The sequence below is a fragment of the Magallana gigas genome, chromosome 1 (genome assembly GCF_963853765.1).
Source record: "Magallana gigas chromosome 1, xbMagGiga1.1, whole genome shotgun sequence".
Lineage (NCBI taxonomy): Eukaryota > Metazoa > Mollusca > Bivalvia > Ostreida > Ostreidae > Magallana > Magallana gigas.
This window is the reverse complement of record NC_088853.1, coordinates 26241127-26268875: the sequence shown is the minus strand read 5'-3', so window position 1 is coordinate 26268875 and position 27749 is coordinate 26241127. Positions and strand designations below refer to the sequence as shown.

General features: G+C 33.5%; 3 protein-coding genes and 2 long non-coding RNA genes across 8 annotated transcripts in view; 2 read left to right on the top strand and 3 right to left on the bottom strand.

Annotated features, from left to right (window-relative positions):
- The window catches only part of LOC136276707 (uncharacterized), a 41907-nt gene extending 15751 nt beyond the window's left edge, over positions 1-26156 (bottom strand). Inside the window, exons 1-2 of the long non-coding RNA XR_010715235.1 lie at positions 25687-26156; positions 186-634 (exon numbers count right to left, since the gene is read on the bottom strand). This is a non-coding gene — a long non-coding RNA (uncharacterized lncRNA). The remainder of the gene's footprint in view (positions 1-185; positions 635-25686) is intronic.
- The window catches only part of LOC136273591 (CD209 antigen-like protein C), an 86695-nt gene that overhangs the window by 52442 nt on the left and 6504 nt on the right, over positions 1-27749 (bottom strand). The gene's annotated exons all lie outside the window — the stretch shown is intronic.
- LOC136273590 (uncharacterized) lies at positions 2251-4043 on the bottom strand. The gene is made up of 3 exons (XR_010711767.1): positions 3599-4043; positions 2545-2815; positions 2251-2407 (listed from the first exon to the last, which is right to left on the bottom strand). It is a non-coding gene; the product is annotated as an uncharacterized lncRNA (long non-coding RNA).
- On the top strand, positions 4580-9752 carry LOC136276701 (pre-mRNA-splicing factor CWC22 homolog). 3 transcript variants are annotated; one of them, XM_066089314.1, is made up of 7 exons: positions 4580-4685; positions 5780-5857; positions 5979-6032; positions 6195-6257; positions 6380-6475; positions 8883-9054; positions 9182-9752. In XM_066089314.1, exons 2-7 carry the CDS (start codon positions 5797-5799, stop codon positions 9318-9320), a joined length of 585 nt encoding a protein of 194 aa, XP_065945386.1. In that variant the 5' UTR covers positions 4580-4685; positions 5780-5796; the 3' UTR covers positions 9321-9752. The 3 variants fall into 3 exon arrangements, with proteins under 3 accessions (XP_065945386.1, XP_065945389.1, XP_065945387.1); XM_066089317.1 differs by lacking the exon at positions 9182-9752 and having other exon boundaries at positions 8883-9118; XM_066089315.1 differs by lacking the exon at positions 4580-4685 and having other exon boundaries at positions 5779-5857.
- LOC136273468 (uncharacterized) lies at positions 10495-14421 on the top strand. The gene is made up of 8 exons (XM_066077900.1): positions 10495-10841; positions 10928-11049; positions 12140-12330; positions 12533-12680; positions 12785-12898; positions 13652-13740; positions 13891-14033; positions 14230-14421. The coding sequence occupies exons 1-8, from the start codon at positions 10509-10511 to the stop codon at positions 14419-14421; spliced, it is 1332 nt and encodes a 443-aa protein (XP_065933972.1). The 5' UTR covers positions 10495-10508.

Genomic DNA, 27749 nt, shown 5'->3' with positions numbered 1-27749 from the left:
TTAAATATACAACTTGCAAATAATTGCGTGTACCAAAAATGAACCTGTATGAATTTGCTACGTACTTTTTAGATTAAATATTAATAAATTAATGTAACGTTACCAATTAAGCAAGCTAGCTACCTTGATCAATTTAACTAAAATGGCATATTAAACACGTTAAAATATATATATAAAATACGTACCTCATAAGTTGATGTCTAATCCAATATTAGTCTCATGTTGCCATATTATTGATAGATTGTTTCACACTATTGATGAATCTTGACACTGTATGATTCTTAAATCTGTATCAAATTTGCATCCTAATCAATGCATTTTTGTGTATATATATATTCAACTTTTTGAACACACTGAATATCATCCACACTTTTAACTGGTGAAATGGCTTTTTAGTTCTTTTATTGGAATCATTTTCTTGATCCTTCAGCATGTCATTTTTTTAGTCAGTTTCCTTAATTTAAAAAATCCACATCAACAAGAAAAGGTTGGTTACAAGGATTCCATGATACTCTGTCAATTATACTTCTTCCATCATCAGGTCATGATGAAATTCACCTCCCATCACACAGCTATAGATATGGTCCTATCGTCATATCCCCCAGAAAACAAATAGACTGGTCTGCTTATGTTCCTAAAAAATAAATTGAAAAGTGTTTTTTTTAATACTCGGTTCTAAATAATAAACTTACAATTATATTACTTTATATGAATGATCTCCAACAAAAAGCAATATGTATAGGCTGTACTGTGAGTATGCCCTGGATCAAGTGTTTATATATTCATGTGTCATGCATCACAAAAATAAACATATGCTACTCAATAACTGTAAAATAGTTTCTTTGCTATCTGCCCATTGTGAAAAGTCATAGAAACCATTCACTGGCAGCATTTGATTTCCCTCATTTTTAATCTCAGAACATCTCTGTTGTAAACCCAGTTGCTATGTTAAATTCAAAGTCTGATGATTGACTCTAATTTGTTTACCATCAAGAAAATCTGCATCACCGACAAATAAAGTTTTCTTTGGTACAATGTATAACAAGATATCTACAGTATTTACCGACTATATTCAGACAATAGCGAGTTAATATTGTCCCCCTTGACAGAAATTATTTCCCATGGCTTCACCTCAGGATATAGTTACTGTCTCAAGAGACAATAAACTGTAGGTATATTTTATCTAAACGATTTATTGCTTTCTTTGGTGCTTCATTCTGGCTATGAAGGTATCTAGCGTTGCAGAAAAAAAAATACATGCTAAGGCAAGTTGTGTTTTTTATCAGCAATGCTAGGCTGTGTTATAACTTTCACACAGTACCTGCAACATATTTTTTTACAATCCTATCCTGTCTTATCCTATCCTGTACAGTTTATCAATTCTATTGTATAGTTCGTATATATAACCTTCTATCGTGCGTTAATCCTATCCTATCGTGTGTTAATCTTATCAGGTTTATATATTGTTCAATTCTAACAGTTTTTCCATTTATTCGATCGCGTTAAACCTTTGGTACCATTTTACATGCAAGTACTTTACTTTGAAGTTACAAGTTGTTCAGTGCGCCGTATACGATAAGTTATCAAACAATTAATATACAATTTACAATCCAGAACAGTAGTTACATTAACAAAACACATAATTACAAATTAATTGAATTTTGCAGTATATCTTACTAACTACAAAAAAAACACCAACTTTTTGCTTACTTGAAAAAACACTTTTTTAGTCATTGTCCTTTTATTGTGCATGTTGGCCAATAGCTGACCCTCTTCTGTCGATAGTCCAACATATAAGTCGATTCTCACCAACCTTGTTGAAAGAATTTCAATAAAAATCGGTTTAAAAAATGTTATCATTTAAAAGTAAGTGTCACTTTTGTTATGTGTTTTGTTCTTACTTGTATCTATCTAAACCGGCATTTGTTGGCTCTTCCTCTATCGCCCGTTTAATTGCTTGAATGACATGATTGCCATCAAGCGTGTAGAGTGTTTTTTCATGAAGGTGTTCCTCCTTGAATTCACTTGGGTCACTAATCTGTAAAAGAAATTTATATCAGAAACCAGGTTTTTAAGATGACCAAGAGACTTGGACTGATGAATAAAATATATATAAATACCGATGGGTCTAGCATGACTGGGAATACTGTCACGATCCCACCGGGCGAGTTTAAAATGGTATCTTTGATGATATTAATCCAAGAACTATCAAAGTTTCTTGATCTAATATGAAAAGAAAAAAAGAAAGATTGAATTTAACAAGTACACCAGTATTTGCAGGTACAGTGATATACAGATAAGGCACGAATAAGGGAGTTTAATTATTGCTGAAAAAGTCAAACAAAACCAAAATACCTATAATTCGCAGGTGCCACCTGAAGCTTCGAGAGTTCTACCTCAAATTGTCCTGAAATTTTGAAATAGTACTACTAGAGTAAAACCTTTTTTTTTATATTATTTATTCATTTCATTTTTGGTTTATATAAATATACACGTATTAACGATTTACTACAAGTATGAGACAGAGTTCATGTAGTTTCATACCAACAAATTTCCCCTCTACATATTTTACTTCATCCGGCACCTCTGTGTCCTCTGGCCTTTCTAAACTGATTGTAGAAGGCATCTCCGGCCTCTTCCTTTTTCTTGACTTTGCACCATTTTGTTTATTTCCATTACCCACGCCATACTCTCTTAGCTTATCCACGAAAAATGAGTTGGATGGTGAGTTGTCCAACTCTTTGAGAAACCCGTTTGTACTCTTGTACTTTGTTCTGTCCAAACGCTTTCCATTTTTTTTACCACTGAATTGGATCTATTGATAATAATTCAATGATGATATATTAATAACACTCACATATCATGATCCATTGTACCTTATATTTTTTTACTTGACCAACATGTATTCATGATATAAACATTTTAGCCTGATATCACAAATATATAATACAATACTATATAGTATATGTTCACCTTTTCTTTTATGTTTTCAATCTATATAGAGCATCATTGTATTTACAATGTATGATTAATACACATTGACGAATTAATACAAATTGACAAATTAATACAAAATGTGATTCCGATATCTGGTTTGCCACATATGGCACGGAATACGACTTTTTTTCTCAAAAATCTCATATCCATGATAATCAATCTAATAGAAATATTTTTATAGTTGACACACATGTATGTTATCAAAACCAACATCTATCTGTAGGCTACTGAATTTAACATGAAAAAATCAAGTTTTCATATTCATGTTTGTTATAGCGAGTCTAACTATTCTATAGAAGTCACACGATGCGTGTATATGAGGAAAAACTTTACAAATTAGAGATCTAAACTATATATAATGCATATTGAACAATAATGAATTTCAAATTCCAAATGAAAACCATGTAAGCGTTGTCGATTGACAGTAAGCTTGTCAATTTATTTAATCCTACAAACACTGCAAGTATCGCTCCTCTCTCCCAATATATTAATATTGCAATACATTGGAGCCTATGTATATTAAGACAATTCCCATATACTATACTTCGGTTATTGTAGGGAATGTTTTCTCTATTAACTATTCAAAATATTTATTACTTACCCATATCTCTGTGGCATTCCTTCCTGGTTTCGCTGTTTCAATAGAACCAAGCGCGGTACCATTAAGATCTAAAGCTCTTAAACCATTGATTAGTAGGAAGATTCCGTTTTCCGAGCTTTCCAAACTCCAAGACATTTTTCAGAAACTTGTCGTCTGGATTACATGCGACGTCATCGATACATTGATTTTAATAACCTCGTGACATCATAATTCATTTACACGTACTTTTTCCCGTACTTTTCCCGGATTTTTAAACAACAGTAGATGTGACAAAAATTCACGACATGGAATTTGAGATCTATAAAGAACTATATAATGTAAAAAGATTATTTTAATATATATTTATTAGATTTAATTAATTTATAATCGTCAATTTCAATCTTAAAATAATAAAATTTCTCATTAAAAAACTGTCATAGGATAATAAAAACAGTAAAGTCTTTCAAAAAATGGCACATTATCTAGAAGAGAATTTTCTTTTTCTTTGACAAAAATCAGTGTTTCTAGTTATAACAATTTCCCCTTACTTTATTAATCCTGAGACAAAAATTTACATTTGTCATACTTATCCCGGGGGGGGGGGGGGGGGGGGGGGTTCCTGTAATACCAATATCATCGTTAATTTCCTTATTTTATTTCAAATTTCCATATTTTCAATTTGATTTTGGTTTTTTAAATCTTTCAAGTTAATCATAAGTTATAGATTCTAAATCATTGTTACTACAGTAGAGTGTTTTAATCGGAGACGGCAATTTGGCCGTTCCGTCCCAGTATCAGTATTCAATTTGGAATTTGATTATTACATTGCCTGTTATAGATTATTGACCATTGTCACCCCAGACGATGGCCGGATCCTCCCCATTTTCTATGCTGACTGCCCCCCCCCCCCTCCATTTATAGATAAATAAATTTCGCTTCCCGACTTTTCCAAACTCCAAAACGCAGCCATATTTCTTAAAGAAACGTCTGCTGTGAATATTGCGTCAATTTTTCACACGTGACGTCATTACTATTTTCGCATGTATAAGCACTCGTAAGATGTCGATTTCTTAGAGAAATATCTCTTAGTGTCCGCAGTTGAAAAAAGGTAAGACGATCATTTTCAAAGTATTTAAATATTTTAGAAAATTATTTATAAACATAACTATATACGTATATATACATGTATATATATAAATGTATAAATAGTATGGTGGACTTCACCGCCCCCCTTTCTGGTGTTTTTAACAATGGGAAAAGTAATGATAATTTTTGACAAGTTAATAAGTTCCAATATTTATTGTAGAAGTAGAATATCATCATAATATATAGTGTATGTATCCTTGTTTGTATTGGGGGGGGGGGGGGGGGTGGATGCTCTACCCAGAAAGTCTGCAGGTATTTCCGGAGGGAAAACTATGGTGTTTTTACATATTAAGTTTAATCTAAGTTTCACAGATTTCATCAAAAATATTCGCTGAAATGTTTAATAAACAATTTCCCTTGAATAATTTTCACTTGCGCAAGTGGCCCTTTTGGAAATTCCCATATTTCAATGTAAACAATCGTCTGCTTGATAAATAAAGGATTATATTAGGCAAACATCCACCATCCTTTGACCAGTCATACTTAACACAAAGTCAAGATTCAAAATTGTCATCTAATATTCTAAGAACACAATATATTATCTTAATTAGCACAGAAAATTGTCTAATTACATGTTTAATGCTTGTTTCCCTTGTAAGGGGGAATAACTACGCCTCAACTTTATTTAAAAATTGTGTTTTCATTCAACTATACCTCAACATCATGTACAGATCTAGAGGGGGTCGGGTCGTGGGGGTCCCTCCCCTGGAAAATGCAAATTTATTAAATTTTCATAGTAAAATTATCGCAAATATGTCTCTGACCCCCTCCCTTCAAACACAATGATCCCCCCCCCCCGGGAAAAATTTTCTGGATCCGCGCATTATTTGATTGAGTTGTAATGTGGGGGGGGGGGGGGGCTGACTGACGGCATTTTAACGTAGACTGATTTTGATCATTGGTCTTTCAATGAAAGGTGGGTTTTTTTTTTTAAAGAAAACAATATTTTGTTGTCTTTTTTTCGCTCACTGTAAGAAATAAATTCGTTGATAGAGTTATTGATATATATTAATTGCCCGATTATAAAAATATATTCTCCGTATACATTGAAAATAGAAAAAAACCCAGAAGAAATGAGTTACAACACAGATGCAGAGGAATCAGATTCATCGATGAGTTCCGCTCTTTCTTCCGGTAACGATTATTTGAACGATACCATTTAAACGAAAGATAAGTAAATCAATAAAACATAGTATATAGCCAACAGATTTACTTGTACAAATGTTTGTACGTCTGTCTTGATTTTTTTTTTTAGACGAAATCGATTCAGATTCCTCAAGCTTAGAGTCTGATTTGAGCTCAGAATGTGGTAAGGAAAGAACATAAGATTGTTCATTGTAGTTTTCGATTTTCTTTTACAAAAAAAAACACACCAAAAAACCCGTAAAGCAAATATATGAGAGAGAGAGAGAGAGAGAGAGAGAGAGAGAGAGTACAAATAAATTTAATTAGTAGTTGCTATACTTTTTAGAAACTGTTCAAAATCAACAATCTCACCATGATTCATCAGAAAACAGACCAATAAACAGAAAACGTAAGTGGTTTGTTAACGTTTAGAGTTTGGAACTACTTAAAGTGGGTAATTTTTGAATGAAAAAAACCCCCAGATCATTTATTTGTACATTTATGCTGTCAATGCAATGTTTAACGCAATAGGGAAAAGGGGTCGGCCATTTGGATCTAAAAAAAGAAGAGCTGTTGATGTTTTCGAGGAATCTTCAGAAGATGAAATACCTTCAACAAAAAAAAGAAGTAAGCATAATAATGCGCCATTTACTTCAAAATGGCAATAAATGAAGTCACTTGATATGTAAACGAGTCTTGTCTGATCTGCTTTTTTTCATTCGTACGTAACCAATAAGACCGCGACACATTGCCTGTCGATTCAATGGAAATATACAGCTTACGTCATTTTCACCTGTTACCATCCAAAAATTTGAAATATGCGGGGGCAAATGGACGCTGACGTCTGAGAAAACAATAGATTGAAACTATAGTTATGGGAAGTGCATTTCAATCCACCTCTGTATGGTGTCCGGATAGGGCCATTTGCGTTAGCGCGACATCGCGTTCAGATAAACGAGACATCGCGCTAACACACAACACGCCGTCGCACTAACGCACCTTTGCACAACACGCCGTCGCGCTAACGCAACTTTTCAAGTTTCACAGTCTAGTAGGAAGTCGTGTCCAGAAATATCAGACTGCGCATACTGAAATATGTAGGCCTGCACGCAAGCATGGATGAAAAATAAATAAAATGTACTTTGAAATATATATTATTTTCATTTATTATCAATGCATATGAATAAAAATATAGTTATTAGTATGTCACTGTTTAAGGATATGCTAGCATCCGTGTAAATTATTATAAAATCTACCAATTGACAAATTTACCATAAATATTTAATATAATTCATTAATTCAACAATAATATATTCATCACATGTTATATCCTGTAATTTTACATTTTAAAATTTCTTTGCTTGGTAATATACAGAGCACCTAATATGAATTTGTGACATGTTCGTGTTTTGTGTTAGCGCGATAGTGGGTCCCAGGCATATTTTTGGTAATTTTATAATGTAATTTAAAGAAATTTGAATTCTCTAGATCCGCGCATGCTAACAGTAAATAAAAGTCTGAGGTAGATTGAAAATACACTTCCTATAACGATCATTTCAATCCAATGTTTTCTCAGACGTCCGCGTTCATTTTCCCCGCCCATTTCAAATGTTTTCACTGTAAAGGGTGAAATTATTTCCAATCTTGCCAGTTTATGTTCCGCGGTCTTATTGTCTGTAGGTGTATCCATTTTATTCATTCAATGAATAGGGTCATCGGTTATGCTTTAAAAAACAGGGGCACCGCAAAACGGAGCATCCCCTAGCGAAATAAAATATTGTGAGGGAAATGCATTATTTAGGATATATACAAGTAATTGAAGAGACCAAATATTCATCTTTTTAAAACCTCTTTGAGCAACGGAGCATCCGCTAGCGAAATAAAATTTATTGGGAAATGCATTATTTAGGATGTACACGTAATTGAAGAGACCAAATATTTATCTTTTTTAAACTTCTTTGAATTAAAATATTTCGTTTTTCCTATCCCCATGGACGGTCTGGGGTGTATTCATTGTGGGGTGGGGGGTACATTTAGGTGATTGTACAATTCCTTCCATTACTAGCGAAAACAAAACACACCACAAATGTTTTTAACTTAAGTAATATACTATAGTAGTTTTATTCTCCTTATTAAGTACATTACGCATTTCATAATGAATATGAAACGTAGCTAAAGATCTAGCGATTTGTAGTCCGCCTTCTGAATTCAGAATTTAAGCTAAGTGGGACGACACCCCTTAAACGGGGCGTGCAGATTTTAGTCTTTTCTTATAGAGCTATTAATTAAGTAAACCTTTAATTATGTGCTTTTTGTGGCCTGGGGTAAAATGCTGACCGTGGACCCACCGCCACTTTGGAGGGTCCAGAGTGGAGGGGGTGGAGCTTGGTGTGTCAATCTTAATTTAGAATCCGTTTGATCTGTCTTTTAATTGCACCAATCATGCACCTAATACCTAAAACATATGGGTTGTTTATGTGACTGGTTTTTACTGATAAATTGTTATGTATGCACATGTTAGAAATTTTAAAAGGTGGGGGGGGGGGGGGGGGGCTAAAATTTATTGATTTTAGCAACTTCAAATGAACTTTATCAGGATACATAAATTACTACATGTTTGTTTAACAATTATTCCGAGGCCAATGAGACTGGGAACAGGAAGTTAACTCACCTCAACTTTGAGAGATTTATTGCATCCCCACCCCCTCCCCGAAGCAAAAAAGGAACATCAGTACAAAAAAGCAAGAATAATCAAACTTGCAACGAAGTAATTAGATTATTTAAATGTAGAAAAAAGTAATATGCTAAATCTCGAACAACCATTTCATTTGACATTTCATGCTGGTTAAGTTAAAAAAAATAATGCTATGGATGTGGGGTGTTGGTAAAACGCGGAAGTTATGTGCTTGTGTCACCCCCTCCACTCTGGACCCTCCAAAGTGGCGGGTACATCGTCAGCATTTTACCTCTAGCCGTTTTTTGTCTGTCCTTTATAAAGCGTCGAATAATTGAGATCAAATTTTTCCCGATTCAGAAAAACGTCAGTTGTTAGCCCCAGAGAGCATAAGGAGGCTTCCATGCTGCATTCTCATGTGTGCTATGACCTTATCAGTGGTAGATATTGCCACAAGTAGGTCAAACTTTATGGCCCTTAGCACACATGAAAAAAGTCAATGGATATTAAACTGGATCCATAGTCATTCGTCGTGAGTTTGGTTTTGATAAAAGAACAATCAAATTAGTTCATATCTGCTTTTTAATATGAATGGAATTAACATTCTATATGATTATATTAAAGCCTTCAATCATATTTTGAAACTCTAAAATTGGTAGATTATCAGAGAATGGACAATTTGAAACGACATTTCTCATCGGTAGCATCACAGTATGCTTAACTACGTGGCTGGCAGTGCTTGGAATCAGCAAAAGCACGTACTATAATATGAGAAAAAAATTTCAAAGTAAGATTTAAAAGTCAAACGTTGTATTCCTTGAATTTTATGCTTAAATTTGACATTTCTACCTAAGCGCTCATGAGCCAAAAAGAATAATGAGATACATAGCATTCTCACGTCTAACGAAAGCCCAGAAACTTCATTCGAAATTCGAAAAACGAGATTGGAAAAACTAGATTCAATATCTACATCAACCAATCAAAGCATCGATCTGAAAACCTATATTCTGGCGATTTTTTCGATTACAACAATTTTTTACTAAGACTAAGAACTCTGTATCCTGTTATTAAACTGTGTAGATACAGCTAAAAGGAATATATTGTGAAACTGGCAAAGTGCATACTAATAATTTTTCAAAGTGCGTTGTAACGGGGCATCCGTGTTTCATACACACATTCTTTTAAAATTCAACATCTCCCTTACACATACAGTATGTAAAATTGTAACATTCTGAGACAATATCTCATCATCAAAATACCTGAAAATCCAAAAGCTTAAACTTAAAATCCAGGAGCATCCGAGGGCTTCGCCCCAGGCCCTGCACTCCCTGTCAATTTTTAATACACTAAAAAAAATCCTAGCTATGCAGGATTATCATATAATAGCACATTACCACAGCAACATATATATGGAATACTGAAAATACCGGTTTTCAAGCTAATAAAAATACAAAAAAAAAAAAAAAAAACCAACAGACATAAATGCAAAACAAACAGAAATCATCATAAAACTAGGGATGCACAAAAATTAACAGGTGGCGTTTTGGGAAGCAATATGGGTGGCCTGTTTTACGTACTTTTTTCAAAATTTTGATTGGCATATAAATACATTTGGTAGTAAAGAAGATCAATTTTAAGACTTAATTTTGCCTTTATGGTCGTTTATTATATTTTTTTGGATTGTTGGCTTTAAATTACCATTGATGATCTTGATAATTTTTTTTTTTGCTTTTTCTGCTGCCATTACTATTGTCATGTAATGAATTTACTTTAGTGTTTGCTGTCACTAGGATACAGGTTTCCAGATCAATGACCAATGATTGATTGGAGGATTTAGATATTGAATCTCATGTTTCGAAATCTTGAATCTCGAATGCATCGTCTGGGTTTTCGTACACCTGGAATAGAATTTATATACAATTTCTTTTTTTTAATTTTTAAGTCCTGTCTTATTTAATATACGTGTCAAAAATATTTGGTAACAACATGAATTTGAATTTGACGGTAGTATATTCAAATTTAATGGTCTCGATATCTAATGACATAATGTGCTTTGAAGGAGGCGTGGTCGAAGTAAGCCGCTCTGGCACTGTAAAAGGGAAAATGACAACGGAGAGCCTATCTGCAGTTGCTTGGCTACAAGATTTCTGCAATAGTTATGCAGAAAAACTCCCAAACGAAAGCAAACTAAATCTCCCCCCCTGTCTCACCAAACAGTACGTCTACGGACTTTATTTGGAAAAAGCCACCAATCCGGTATCAAAATCCCACTTTTATAAGTTGTGGAAAAGGGAGTTGCCTAATGTAACCATTCCAAAGGTATCCAAAATGTATATAATTATGTTATATACTTCTATATACGTGGAGACGGGATTGAATTTTAATTTTGTACTTGATTGTTGTAGAGAAGTCGTTTCTCAAAGTGCGACAAATGCACACTAATAAAAGAGCACTTGGCCACATGCAGAGAGAAACATCAGAGGGAAACTCTCATCAAAATGAGGGAGAAACACCTAAAACAACAAAAGTAAATAAATATCTCAAAAATATCTTTAAAATGATATAGTTAACAGAGGCCTATGGGCCACAACTAATATAGACTTGGTCTTTCATCCATGTTTATCCATGTTAATGCAGGAGGCCATTACCATATCAATTACAAGTAACACATAAAACTTGTTTAGTACGAATATAAACAAAAAAATCTTAGATATAGAGAGGTTTTGTGGAGATCCAGTCAAATTCTTAAGAAATCCATGCAAATGTTTCAGGTTATATAACGAATTCAGATATAATGAATTTACGGAAATAGCAAATAAATTTTGAGTCCCACATAAGGTAGCATATGATTAATAAATTCCTTTATTAATTTGATTTTATTCAAGCTCGTCTGATAAGATTGCAAAATATTAACTGACCAGATTGGAAATATAGAGCTCATTTGAAATGGGCGGAGACAAATTGACGCAGACGTCTGAGAAAACATTGGATTGAAACTATAGTTAAACGAAGGGTATTTTCAATCCACCTCTGCGTTTCAAACTTGTTTTATGAGTTAAGCGATCATTTTGTTAAGTATTAGCAAAGCGATTAAAACCATTTTATTTCATCAACAAGTCCCAATTCGGGAGAGATTATACCAAGGTAAAACAATGTCCTATGACTTGAGATAACCAGTCGTCACAAGTCTGAAAACAATAGGAGCCATTGTATTACTGATTTGCTAATATTGAATAAAATTTGCCCCCACCCATTTCAAATGTTTTGACTAACATGTGAAATTGACCGCAGCTGTATATTTCCAATCTTGCCAGTTAATGTTCCGCGATCTTTAAATTCTAATTCTATTATTAACTTCATCTGGATGAGTTCCTATACAAATAAATACATTTATTTGCATTTTTATTTCATGTGTCTGCTTTACGATGACGTTTTGACATGAGACAACGGACGGATTCTCATTTTAAATCCTCTTTGAGAACTCAGTAACTTGCTTCAAAATTAAAAAAAAATTCTGCTAACTAACATAAAAATCAATGTTACTTATTATAGGATAAAGCAGGAAACAAAATCAAAAAAGAAATGAATTTGTGACTATACATAAATTTACATTTCAGTGATGAAAGAAAAAAGTATTATAAACACGCCTCAAAAGCCAAGGACAATCCCGAAAAATACCTATCAATGATAATAGATGCCATGGACCAGAACAAAACGTACCTCCCACACTTTCTATACAATGGAAAGTTTTTATCTAACATGTGGAAACTACGTTTAAATCTAATGGGAGTCATTGTTCATGGAATAGGTATACATAAACATTATCACACATTATGGCATCCTATTTTGATCTCATTTCTTTATAACGTGACATCGTTTGAAAGTTTTCATGGCCATAATAAGATTCCTCCATACTAAGACAAGCTTCAGGCTTTACAGCAGTAAAGTAAAGACTAGATTCGTGAAAAAAGAGGATTTTTTAAATTACCATCAACTTTATAACTTTATAGGCATCTATGGCTTCTTTGATTATTTCCAATGGTCCCACGGTAGCAACCTCACCATATCTGTTCTGTTGCAATGTCTTCTCATGCTAGACAAAATTCCGGACACATTGTATTTGCAAATGGACAATTGTCCTGGACAGAATAAAAACCGGTAATTTTACACAACACCAGAGTAAATGAAATGACAATTTATTTTATTTATTTCGTCTGATTTTATTCACACTATCATATGTTAATTACTAAAATTATGTTTAGATATATACTTGGATTCCTCTGTTGGTTGGTGGAGATTGGCGTATTCAAAAAAATCAAAGTGTCATTCCTCATGGTCGGACACACGCATGAGGATATAGATCAAGTATTCTCCAGGTACAATCAACCTCGAAGGAAATTGCGCAAATTTTGTAAAAAGGAACTTTATGTTTAGAAATCGATTTATGAAATATTCTTCGTTAATTAAGAGATAAATTGGGATTGACGAGATTCGACTGCAATCATAAACATTGCACACTAGTAATATGTACAAATTATCTGATAAATTACAATCTTACTACTAGTACCCATCATCAATAGTTTATTTTACTCCTCTCTGATCTGCATAATTTTTATTGTTCCCCAACATAATAAATAAACATAATTACAATGAATCCATGCTAAATTAAAGCCTCGTCCTAGACCGTAAATCTTGTCCCCCTCGGTGGAATTCCTCTTGTCCACAATCGTAATAATTATTCTATTAGTCTTTAATTTAATTTCATTTGTAACAAGCATTTTGATTGGCTAATCACACAAAAAAAATTAATTTATTTTGTATAACCTGGTTAGCCAACGTCCCCTTGACAACCACATATTCATGCGCGTGTTAGAGTTTTTATGTAAATTAAATTTTATGCAAAAATCAACAATTTCTATATTAAATTATTGATTTTAAACAATCTTTTTACAAAATTATAAGGAATGCTTTGAAACAGTGCTTCGCGGATTATAAAGTGTGCACTGCCTCAAACCAGGTTATATCGGATAATCTGGGCAAAAATTAAAAACATTCCTTAATTGGCCAGGTGCAAATTTTCATATTAAATTCTGACCTTTACATTCAAACAAATTTCTTTCTACCTTCAGATTTTCTAGCCTCCTTTCCAGGCGGAGTGCTTTGACTCTAACCAAATTAATAACTGCGTTTGAAAGGTGTTACACTCCGGTACCAACAGGTGACAATTTCCCCGAGTTTCTAAAGACCTTTCTTGACTCTCATTTTCTCATTTTTTCCCCAGTGAAATGTGATGATAAAACAACAGAATGCAGACGTTCAATTATAGTTTCTTTTATTCCATGCATTTCTTTTTAATATGATTTTTTAGGAATAAGAACGGACAGAGTATACAATATTTCAGAAGCCTTGGACCTTGAAAATATTTCAGGCCATTCAAAGCCGCATGCTTTTAAAATAATTAAGGAAGACGCAAAAGCGACGATTTTTTGGAAGAAATGGTCGACCGATCGGGTATGTGTAGTAATTAAAGCTACACTTTACAGCTGTTGCATAGATATAATATAAATATAAAGCGTCGTATCTTTTAAAGAACGATGGTCATCAGTTTAAACAAATGATTACTACAAGTAGTAGATAGTCAATTTCCTTGATGCTTAAAATTGAGAAAATATTTTCCGTCACATAATTTTTTTCTGATAAATTTCAGATATGGCAAAAATGTGAAGGAACCCTTCTTAAGGATAATGCATTAGTATTTAGGAAACTTAGTCCATGTGTGGACGATCTTGACATGGAAAGGCTTGAGCGGGACGTGAGGGGCTCGTACAGATATTTTACAAAAAATGGGGACAAACAGTGGTGGGAAAATTTTTTTGCCGAAGGTATTCAGTGTAACTGATTTTAAACCACGAGATACAATAACCAAGCTTTCACTAAAATTATGATAATATATTTCAAAACATTATTTTATAATTAAAAACCATCAAAATGTTTCCCAAAGTTCCTTGCCTGTTTCAACATGTATATTTAATGTGAACACCCGTCCGGTCTTGTGGATGGTGAAGCGTATAATTGTGGTATTGGATGAGAGAGAGAGAGAGAGAGAGAGAGAGAGAGAGAGAGAGAGAGAGAGAGTCGTTTAGTGGTCAATGTTCGGTTGCATGGTTTGATGCATACATAATTATTACATAAAGTCCATGCTGATATAATTTTAAAGAAATGAAATAAAGATATTGATGTACTTTAGTCAATGAAGAGTATGATTCAGACGACGAAGATGATGGAATTGCAGAGCAATTATTGGATAAAAAAGGGCAGAATTCCCCAAACACTGAAGATCTAGAGGTTCACATTTCCGACACAGAGGACCCTATTCCCCCAGTAATTTATTTGTTATATACAATATTTTGATACATTTAGCCCATGAATCGTAAACTTCCAAATCAGTTTATACTTTAAGCAATTTTTGTTGTCATGTCTAATGTTGATACTTCTCTTGTCACTGCCTTAAATTTAGAATTTGAAAAAAATAAATGAAAGTAATTTTCTCATACCCGAGAAATGTTAGAACATATCATCGAAGAATCCTCCAAGAAATAATGTAAATGAATTCTAATCTGATGCGTACTACCTTAAATCTGACATGAATTCATAATCATGCGTCATTCCCATTCACGTTCGACTACTGTAAACTACGTTTTTACATACGTACATGTACTTAATTCCGCGATTCCGCTGTTTTGTATAAAACTGTATATTTTTTTGAAAGAATTGTAAATTGGTTTAAATCTGGTTGTAACGCGCTTTCTGATTGGCTAAAAAAAATTTATATCGTATAAAGAATGTTGATACTTTATTTTTTAAAATATTACCCGTCCCAATGTAGGCATTTTACCCGAACTAATGGCCTCTACTTTTTTTAGTTTATCAGCTAGGATTAAAAACTTTATAGTAAAGCATACTAAAACTGTTTTAACTGAAAACGACAAAGTGAAAGGCAAACAGGACAACCGATTATGCCAAAATATATATAATTAGAAACCCAAATAACATACATAATATATCTATTATATGCTTACTACTTATTTTGAAAATGATAGGTTGTCATTGGAAAGAGGCGGAAAGAAGCGGTCCCTCCTTGTACTATAGTGGGGATGATGGCATTAATGGATGTCCCTCGGTACGCCGGCGAGTGGCCACAGATAGGCCAGATAATATCTCATGAAGGGGATGAGGTAGACATACACTGGTATGGTGGAAGCAAGACATCCCCATGGAAACCTTGTAAAAGGAGCGTGCCGGGTGAGCGAGGAAGAAGAACGGACTGGGTGGAAAAATGTTTAACATCACATATAGTTTCAACATTCAAGCTTACAGGGTCTGGAAATATTCCTAGACATATAAAAGACATTGTTGAAAACTATCATGATTAAATTAAACTTTTGCTTGTGTTTAGTATTTCAGGTATATATTTGGCCGCTATGTTCCACAATTAACCTTGCATTTCATTTATTATATTAAATTGATAAGTACATATTATTTACTTAGGTTTGACCATTGTAACCGGAGTGTAATCAATCGGAGGCGGTAATCTGGCCGCTCCGTCCCAGGATCTGTATTTTTTAAGATGAATTTAATGCTAACATTACATGTAATAGATAATTGACCATGTAACCGGAGTGTAATCAATCGGAGGCGGTAATCTGGCCGCTCCGTCATCAGTATTTTTTGTTTTGAATTTAATTATTGACCATTGTAACCATAGTGTAATCAATCGGAGTCGGTAATCTGGCCGGTCCGTCCCAGGATCCGTATTTTTTAAGATGAATTTAATTCTAACATTACATGTTATAGATAATTGACCATTGTAACCGGAGTGTAATCAATCGGAGGCGGTAATCTGACCGCTCCGTCCCAGTATCCGTATTTTTTAGAATGAATTTAATTATTGACCATTGTAACCAGAGTGTAATCAATCGGAGGCGGTAACCTGGCCGCTCCGTCCCAGTATCCATATTTTTTAGAATGAATTTAATTATTGACCATTGTAACCAGAGTGTAATCAATCGGAGGCGGTAACCTGGCCGCTCCGTCCCAGTATCCGTATTTTTTAAGATGAATTTAATTATTGACTATTGTAACCAGAGTGTTATCAATCGGAGGCGGTAATCTGGCCGCTCCTTCCCAGTATCCATATTTTTTAATTCTAACATTACATGTTATAGATTATTGACCATTGTAACCAGAGTGTAATCAATCGGAGGCGGTAATCTGGCCGCTCCGTCACAGTATCCGTATTTTTAATGATTAATTAAATTCTTACATAGCATGTAATTGAATATTGACCATTGTAACCAGTGTGTAAATTAATTCTAACATTACATGTTATAGATTTATTGACCATTGTAACCAGAGTGTAATCAATCGGAGGCGGTAATCTGGCAGCTCCGTCCCAGTATCCATATTTGTTAATTCTAACATTACATGTTATAGATTTATTGACCATTGTAACCAGAGTGTAATCAATCGGAGGCGGTAATCTGGCCGCTCCGTCCCAGTATCTATATCTTTTAATTCTAACATTACATTTTATAGATTAATTGACCATTGTAACCAGAGTGTAATCAATCGGAGGCGGTAATCTGGCCGCTCCGTCCCAGTATCTGTATTTTTTAATTCTAACATTACATGTTATAGATCTATTGACCATTGTAACCAGAGTGTAATCAATCGGAGGCGGTAATCTGGTCGCTCCGTCCCAGTATCCATATTTTTTAATTATAACATTACATGTTATAGATTATTGACCATTGTAACCGGAGTGTAATCAATCGGAGGCGGTAATCTGGCCGCTCCGTCCCAGTATCCTTATTTTTTAATTCTAACATTACATGTTATAGATTATTGACCATTGTAACCGGAGTGTAATCAGTCGGAGGCGGTAATCTGGCCGCTCTGTCATCAGTATTTTTTATTATGAATTTAATTCTTGACCATTGTAACCAGATTGTAATCAATCGGAGGCGGTAATCTGGCCGCTCCGTCCCAGTATCCGTATTTTTAATGATTAATTAAATTCTTACATAGCATGTAATTGAATATTGACCATTGTAACCAGTGTGTAAATTAATTCTTACATTACATGTTATTGATTATTGACCATTGTAATCAGAGTGTAATCAATCGGAGGCGGTAATTTGGCCGCTCTGATCCCAATATATGTATTGATTCATTTATTACATAACATTTATAAATATATTACATTTAGACTTTTTTCGACTTCATCAAATGGAATTGGAGTGTTATTTCATTGGGGATGGTATTCTGGCCACAACAATCCAATTACCTGTATTAACTCACTTGTTAGGCAACAATTAATTATTACATTACATGTCACTACATGCCTTTTTGAGTAATCATTGTAACTGGGGTTTTTTCTATCGAGGGCGGTAATCTGGCCGCTTCAATTCCAAATACTTTGTATTTATATGTATTACATAACATGTAATGATTACATCATATCTTATTATGTCTTCATCATTGTTGCTGGAGTGTCATCCATCGGAGGCGGTAATCTGGCCGCTCCATTGCTGTTCATTTATCATTTAAATTTTAACATGCAATTAAATATATAAATACTAATGTGACTAAACCAAGAAAGTTTTAAATGTGTTTTGTATTGTCAGAATGGTAACGGTATAACAAAAAAAGCTACGAAGAACTATGTAGTTCACTGTTTATTATATACCTATTGACTGGCTATGAGGACGCTAGCAAGTTTACTGTTCCCCGAGACAGGAACTATTTTACAAGGAGAAGCAAGTTAAAAAGTATTTTATTATACCAAATAGTACTTGATTTGTTGGCGATGCAGATTTCTTTATGATATAAACAATTGCAAATTACAGTAATCGGCATCAAAATTTAACTGAGCGACTCAGATAACACCTGAGGTGTTCCAGGTTAAAAACATGCTTCCAGTGAATAGTTTAGACAATATAGCACGGGAACTTATATTCACTGAGGTAAAATAAACTCGTATAAATCATATGCAATCGCTATATATAAATACATGTGGATGTTAAATCTTTTCCTAAAATATATATAAAAGATTTTGACACAATATTAGCTATAAACAAAGATTATGGGAGAAACTTATCCGATTAACTGATTAAAAGGGTCGGAACGATGGAGACCGGTAAAAAAAAAAAGTAAAGGGTTTGTCGTATGAAATAAAATTCTAGTATACATGTACCAGAAAAAAGCGAAATGCTGTTAATTTCCGTAGCACAAACTAGAACCCCCAGTGTCCATAGTGCTTGGATTAACTGGTTAGTGACCCATACGCATAAGCACAAAAGCGCACACCATGCAGTTATGTTACAAAGCTAGCTAGCATACTACAGAGGGTGTTTAAGGATCAGAGGGTGCATATACTACAGAATAAAACAGATTAAGAAAAATTCAAATTGGAAATGTAAGAGTTATGTGAAGTGCGTGTAATATAGCTATAGGAGTGACGCATAATAAGCACATATAGGGAAGTTATATAAAGCATAAAAAATAACACTGAAAACATGCATTTTGCTAATAGGTCTACATGAAATAGTGTGCATGCTATAGAAATATATTGTGGATGCTATAGAAATATATTGTGCATACTAAGAGTTATAATTAACAATGAAGTACACTCGCAATCTAAATACGCAATATCATTCTGTATACAAAATAAATCTCTCTCTCTCTCTCTCTCTCTCTCTCTCTCAGGACATGTGGTTAAAACCATGCTGAATCTTAGGTTTTCGCTTCATGACGTAACAGTTGGTCTTACGTCATTTTGCAGTGGATTTTGTTAGACCTGCACACTAAAACCGGCGCTTTTAACGGCAATGAAATACAATGGCGGATCCTGAAATTTATAGATTTCAGATGGAATTTTCGAGCACAGAGGTTCTTAATTTCTCCAGATCCTTTATATATACGATGCTACTGGTGGTTGGAAACATCCCAAGTTTGTCAAAAATAATAAATTTTCAATATGAAAATATCGAGGTTCTTTTCAGCCCCCCCCCCCCCCCCTCCTTCTATAGCTTTTAGGATCAGTGTACCGGGTTTACGCCCCTTTTTTAATGATGTAAATAAACAAAATAATAAATACACACATTTTATAAAATCATCTAAAATATGATAGAGAAACATGACTGAAGCATACACTATATAATAGTAAGCATTATTTTTGTGAAAGAAATGATCCGCCAATTTTTTTTTCACTGTTGAATATGACGTCAGGGAAGGCGGAAGTGACGCTAAATTTACTCCCTTTTGTGCAGTGATGGCTTCGGTGCGGCTTTATGTTTCAAGTTTGTTATGTTCCACCGCGCTGGGAGAAAGGTATCGCTATCTATAAGGTAAACAATGGTAGGTACACATGTAATCGGAAACGTAGATGTGTTGACATAGTATAGTGTACACGGCGATGCTGCACTATAGATCGATGGCTATCTTTTTACGATCGGGTTATTTCAGAGAGGGATTGGAAAATGCATCTTTGTTGCACATTGAAACAGGATATGTTAAAGAAACCGAAGAATATCTCTTAAACTGAATGATTGAAAGGACAGCCTGGAACTAAATTCAACTTGTGTAAAGGGGGGGGGGGGGGGGGGGTTAGTAAATCCTGGATTTACTAACCAAAGACATCTCGCATGCGCCCAATAGGGGTTAGCAAATCCTGGATTTTCTAACCCCAGAGAAAACCTGGGGCATGCGCCCAATAGGGGTTAGCAAATCCAGGATTTGCTAACTCCCTTTGTGAATCCTGAAGAATTTTTACTCAAGCACATAAAAAAAGAACTTAGATCACACCACCTACAAATCAACATTTACATAATATATTTTGTAATGAATAAATTCACTGTGTAAGAAATACATGACTGATTGTTTTAAACAAAAATCAATATCTACAGACATTTAATTTTTTTTATTGAATACATTTCTAATATAGATGATACTAAGAAATTTCTGTTTTCACATCAGTAAACTAAGGGCAATTAGTAATGCCCTGTTTAACATTGACTGTGAAAATCAGGGTTAGTTAATGAATTAGTAGTGACTAAGGCTACTTTTCACTGTTTCTCTAAATTCCAAGAATTGAAATAATTCCAAATTTAAATAATACTCTGTTTCAGCATTATATCATACTAATTTCTAAATTCTTTAGACTAAAATTAAATAAAATATTACATGTAAATCACATTTTAAGCAATGGAAATGAAAGATTAATGTTAGCAATCAAAGTTCTTAGGAACAAGGTAACATATTTACCTATAGGTTGAATATATTAAATTGTACGCAGTGTATAACTGATCAGTAAGCATTAACTTGTATGTAATACAATTCGATCGTTATTTGATGCATTCTTTTTACAAAAAGAAGGTATTTATAAACGATTTTATACTTATTTAAATCAAGAGTTTCATTTTAAGGTTCTAAGATCATCAGCCTCAAAGTATTTTTTTCATATCATAACAATATGATATTTTTCTATCAACCTTTATAAATGAAATAAAATGAATTTTTAGATGGTGTCCATGCATTTTACAAAGTTATTGCAAATTTGCCTAGTATGATGGATATAATAAAATAAAGAAAAAAGTTGAGCTAAAAAAAAAGTACTGGTGCATCAGTACTTGGCTCTAACTCTTTACCAAACATGCATGTACATGTATATTAGTGGGAGTGCTCCGTGGATCCACTACGCCATGAAGCATTTAGTTGTGTGACTAATGGTTATACTAGCCCACTAGTAGAATACTAATTAACATTGTATGTAAAAAAAAGTCAGATTTATGGTACAAATAAAAGAAATCCGGATAATTAAGAGTTATCGAACATATTGCTGAGGATCGGAGGTTGTTTACTTAAATAAACCTGCTATTTTCCATGTGATTTGATGTCGAGATGAGATATGTTTGCGGTGATTGGCTGGGGTGTTTGGTAATGAAAACAATGTTAACAATATTGATAAATTATCGATCATTTAAGCTCATATTTTTCCTTAATAAATTTTAACTTGTTATGTTTGTATATTCTATAAATGACGCAGCTAGGATTAACAACTCAATAAATGCAAATTAAATTCTGTACAGTAATTATAAGGTATATTGTGAAGAGCATTTGAAGCAATTATGAACATCATTAATTTTATCTTTTCCTATCATGAATCAATCCAATCGTATCATGCGAGTATATACTGTTCTACCGTGCGTTATAATCCTATTCAGAATCTATTATGCGTGAATACTATCCGTCTGTTAATCTTGTAAAAAAAACGTTGCGGGTTTTGTATCCACATGACTCAGCACCAAAGAAAACATTTTATTGTTTAATAAGAAATAGCATCCAACTGAGATCATCTGATTTGATGTCGGACATGATATACTGTTTAAATCACATGAACGTCTTATGAACGTCTTATATAATTACGTACCTTTTTTGTAATCATTTTATATTCATTTTAATGATTCCTTTACAATATCTGCACAAAATACAGTGTTAGATGAAAAATGAGTAACACAGAAAAATGAAAATACCAAATGCTAGTTATAACTATGGAATTTTTATAATAACAAATAGAATTTAAAGACCTTTATGACTATCAGTAGTATAAATTGGATAATTTAATCCTGAAACAAGGTTAGCTTTTTAAATAGCTAAGAAAGTCAACCAGCGGAATTTTTATGGTCCAAAGAGAATACACAATTTATTAAAATAGAAGATAGATAGTTTCCAGAACAATAATAATATGCGGGTTCACTTTTAGTTTGCACCTTTATTTTTATATGGCTGTACATGTAGGTGAGGAGATAAGCGTGTAGTGGTGAAAATGCAAAGTATGACTGCGCACCTACTTAATGCTTAAAGTTGTCACATTGCAAACATAGCTCTATGAATTTCATGGTCTCATCGCAAACCACTACCAATATATTTACTTTCCAATCTCACTAAGAGGTTGGGAAGATATACGGTACACGGAGTCTGGACTGTGGCTGCAGACAATTCCCATTGGCAGTCTTCCGATGCGCAATTTGACCTAGAAACTGACCAGTTTCATAACTTCTTCGAATTTCTCTAACACGAACTGTCTATATAATTCCTTCCCAGAATACCAATTTACGCAAGCGCAACTGAAGTTTCATCCTAATTTAATTAGTCAGCCTGCGGGCTGACTAATAATAACAATTGGGTCATTGACTAAGATAATTTAAATATCTCTCTCTTCTCTCTCTCTCTGCTGCTACCCTCCCAAACAGGCTCTATATAATGTTCATTTATCATTTTATAGGGATCAAGTCATTTGCCATTATAAAAATCTTTAGTTACAGTTGTATCATATAAACCTTTCAGCTAGGTACAATTAGTTCGCCAATTTATTTGTTACCAATGAAACAAGATTTTATATAAAAAGGTTGAAATAAGGAATGCTATATATGTATATAAATGTATATATGTCAGAGGTGTTAAGTATGGACAACATCATTAGACAATGTTGCTTTAGAATATGTTTACTTTCTTTAATTAAACAAATGATATTTGAATTTCATTTTTTCTGCATTGGATACTCGAGTGACCAGTTGAGTGTGTTCCCAGTAAATACAGCTTTAATAGCTCATAAGTTTGTTTTAAAAAAGAAACTTTATATGTTTTGGGCTGCTCATTCATCTTTGTGGAATTTATTAGGTAAATATACATTCAACATGATTCAAATATAAATTTTGTATTTTCATTCAATTACTGAATAATTATTTTTTTAAAACAATGATAATACCAGTTATGTAAAAAAATTTATATATGTGACGGAAGATATCAAAGATGACGTTGTAAATTGCTAGTAAACAGAAATCCACGGACATGGACCTGGCCAGATCACGCTCGGACGATCACTGCAATCAAACTTCATGGGTGCGATTGCTTCAAACTTGATTGACAAGCGGCATTATTTTGAAGTTTGTACAGGTAAAAAAGGGAGCGTTTGTAAAATGTTCGGCCTTTAAGTGACCAGCCGACTGAGTCTAGTGAGCAGCTGACATAATTAATCATTGACTCTTGCCAAGAAGGAAAATCTGACAGTATTTTAAAACAAGTACTGGCGTGCAACCAGTTTTCGTCGAGTACCATTTCTCGCCAGTACATTGTGACGTCATTTTTCGTCTATAATTTTATGTGTTGATAAAATGACGTCACAATGTACTGGCGAGAAATGGTACTCGGCGAGAACTGGTCACACGCCAGTATATGTATAAATTGCCTCACCCATGTTCAACAGCTGTTCAACATGTTCAAAGCATAAAAAATCATGTTTTTTACACAGATATCTTCTATCAAATATGATTTAGGTCTAAAATATTAAGCCTTGAGGTTGAGATATGCTAACCTGTTAATGGATAAAGTTAAATCATGATTGGAAAATGTTTAAATTCATTCTGTTTACCGGTATTTCTTGATTTCACATTTACCAAAACCTGCAATTACATTACTCATAGATCATGCATGTATAGAAGCTCGTCTTGCACAGTTCAACATGGAATATATTATACGGAGCGCAGCGAGAGGCGGGCAAAGCCCGCCTCGCGAAGCGAGGATTAATGGTAACACGTATATATAAGAAAATCAATGAAAAATGAATGTTGAATCAGGGGTACTAAGGCCAAAAAAAAATTCTTCCAGCCCTGGGCGGCGCCATATTGGCAGCCATTTTTTTTTAAAAGTTAGTTTGATCATAGATTGACTGGTACTTATCGATGTTTATTGCCCCTAAACGCGATTAAATAAGTTCCAGTGTTTCAATAGAAGGTAATTTGAATTAAAAGAAATTAAAATGGAAACCAGATAAGTTTCAATAGTGCTTCAATCAAGAAACACGACTAGTTCTATGTATGTCTTATCAATTATCAGATGGAAAATAAAAACATAAACGTCAAGGAACTGATCTTTTAGATTCTGAATAAAGTATTCAATTTTATTACATTGACATTCATATGAATTAAATTGATGAACAATGAAAGAAGAAATAAATAAAAAATTCGGAATCACGTAACTCTCTTCGGCTATTTCCGAAGACAAAACTTGAACGTTTTACGTCTGAAATATGACGTCATAATGTAGACTGAGCACGCGACGTTTAGTTTAACTTTGACGAATGATTTGAGTAGGCAACCATACTAGCGGATCCTACTCTGTGCGTTTTAAATGAATTTTATTATACAAAAATCAGACTACACTGTGTTAAATCTGCGCTCGGTCCAACGGTCACACCGTTTACATATTATTACCGAGCGCAGCGAGAGGCGGGCGAAGCCCGCCTCGCGAAGCGAGGATTAATGGTAACACGTATATATAAAAAAATCATTGAAAAATGAAAGTTGAATCAGGGGTACTAAGGCCAAAAAAAATTTCTTCCAGCCATGGGCGCCGCCATATTGGCAGCCATTTTGTTTTTAAAAAGTTAATTCGATCATTGTTTGACCGGTACTTATCGATGTTTGTTGCCCCTAAACTCGATTAAAATGTTCCAGTATTTAAATAGAAGGTAATTTGAATTAAAAGAAATAAAAGAGGACACCAGATAAGTTTCAAAAGTGCTTTAATCAAGAAACACGACTAGTTCTGTGTATGTCTTATCAAATTATTAGATGGAAAATAAAAATATTAAGATCAGGGGACTGAAATTTTAGATACTGAATAAAGTATTCATATTTATTACCGCGGCATTTATATGAACTAAATTGATAATCAATGAAAGAAGAAATTTAAAAAAAGTTCGGAATAACGTAACTCTCTTCGGCTATTTCCGAAGACAAAACGTGTACGTTTTACGTCTGAAACATGACGTCATAATGTAGACTGAGCACGCGACATTTAGTTAAATTTTGGCTAATGATTTGAGTAGGCAACCAGGCGGATCCTACTGTGTGCGTTTCAAATAAATTTTGTTTTACACAAAACAAACTGCACTGCGCTCGGTCCAACGGTCACACCGTTTACATATTAACTGTTATTCCCTAGTAAAAAATGCAGGAACTTGAACAGCTGATTAACATATATCATAGTATCAAGTATGTGTAACAGCTGAATATTGTAATAAGACCGAGTCTGACCTACTTACGTTGCGAATGTAAACATGGTACCCGTCCTCCATCCCTAAATAATACACGAAAGTTCTTCATGATTTTCACTTTTAAAATAACCAGAATCCACAGTAACTTTTGATGCTATGGTCAACTGACAGTTTTCTCTCCCGCTGGACAGTGGCGGCGTTTCTGACGAAAAAAAAATTAATTCGTACTAGGGATGTTTCCGATATGTAAACAAACATGGGGATTGATATAATAATCAACTCGCCATTAATTCACAATATAAATCTTGACATTTACATAGATGTAAATCTTTTACTTAATATCATTATGTTAAAACGAATGTTTGTTAAAAGATTCGCGAAAATTCGGGCTGACAAACTATCGAGCCATGCACGGACCCCGCATTTTTCCACAATCAGGGGTGTAAGAGAATTTTTTTTTGTGCAGTGGGAGTAAAAGAGTAAAATTCAATTAAAATGCAGAAATTTCCAGAGGTAGAGGGGGGACCCCTGATTTACTGTAGATCCGCGACGCACATGAATGATAGCCACAGTTTACAACTACAATAGGCTAAATGTTAAATAAATAAATGAATATAAATATATCTACATTTATTAAAAAATATTGTGAAATTAGTTTGTGAAATTAGTAAATTAAACGGTTCCGTTTTCTAAACATTCCCATGATGCATTTTGGTTTGTGTTTTCATTTGCCCAAAAAGAAATTAATTTTTTTACTTTGAATATTTCTAACTTTGAAAGGAGACCGACTCTGCTGGTATAAATAGGAGAAAGTGCATAACTTTCTAAAATAATTGGTTTGTATGGAAAATTATTTGATACTGTAAAAACCAAAAAATTTAAAAAAGTTTAAAAAAGCACATGTTTTTCACTATAATTGATAAATTCTATAGTTTCTGAAAACAAATAAATATTAATGCCTTTATATTAATTATTAATGATATTAAAATAAATGAACATGTTTGTATATTCTTTTCTGGTACAATATCAGTCACAGTATGATAGTGTTTTATTATTTATTTATTCAGGGGGGAGGGGCAGGAGGGTAGATGTCAGAACTTTTATTAAATAATCCAGTTAATATTCTGTTTCTAACTCTGTTTTATCTTTGCTGTTTCGTTTTTAACACAAATTAACTGTTATCAGGGTTTGATACATTAGAATTTGTTTAAAAAATAATTACATTTTGAACTCGGCGTCTAATATGTAACCGAAATCATGGCTTTATATATGTTTATATAACTAGGATTTGTGAGCTCTCTATCACTTTATAATCCGACGAATGAATCAATTGTTTGCTGGCTATGAAAACTCCTCAAAGAAGTATTCTAAGCATCAAAATATGAAAATATTTGGCTAATGTAATGACCATGCCCTTCAAACAGCACATTTTCTCTCGTTTTGTAACTGAAATTATGGAATTAGTGTTTTGTAATTAAAAAAATAAAGAAATACTTTGTATGGTATATACTAATCTAATCGAATAAAGAATTTGAACTGGATAAAAAGATTTTAAACGATAGACTAAGCACAATGAAACTATAGATCAATATAATCATAGAGAGTATGTAGGTTTCAAAACATTTCATTTGGATTTGTTTACGTTCGCGGGGGTGTTAAGGAAGCATATGGGCAATTTAGCGTCTTATTTTGACTGTTATATTCAAAATCGTGAAATTTAATAATTATTTTGAATAAGATCAAACACTTAGTATTATCCTTTAAAATAGATGTCAGTGCAATAAAATCGGGTTGTACATAACTGCCACATTGGTGCATTATCACGTGACAACTATAAATAGCTTACGTATATTCCTTAACATAAAATGAGATAGAACAACACTACCCCGCGGTTTCAAAAATAAAATAAACATAACAAGTGAAAGCAAAACATCTTAGTTTAATCAAAACCCCTGCTAGAATTCTATGTTCTTCCTTATTAAAAAGTTATTTATCCGGTTCTCGAAAAACCTTCCCAACTTTTTTATAGTTTGCACGGAAAACGGCAAATTGCATCAAAACAACACACAACATGGGATTCTAGCAGCTATTTTCAATTTAAGCATTGATCA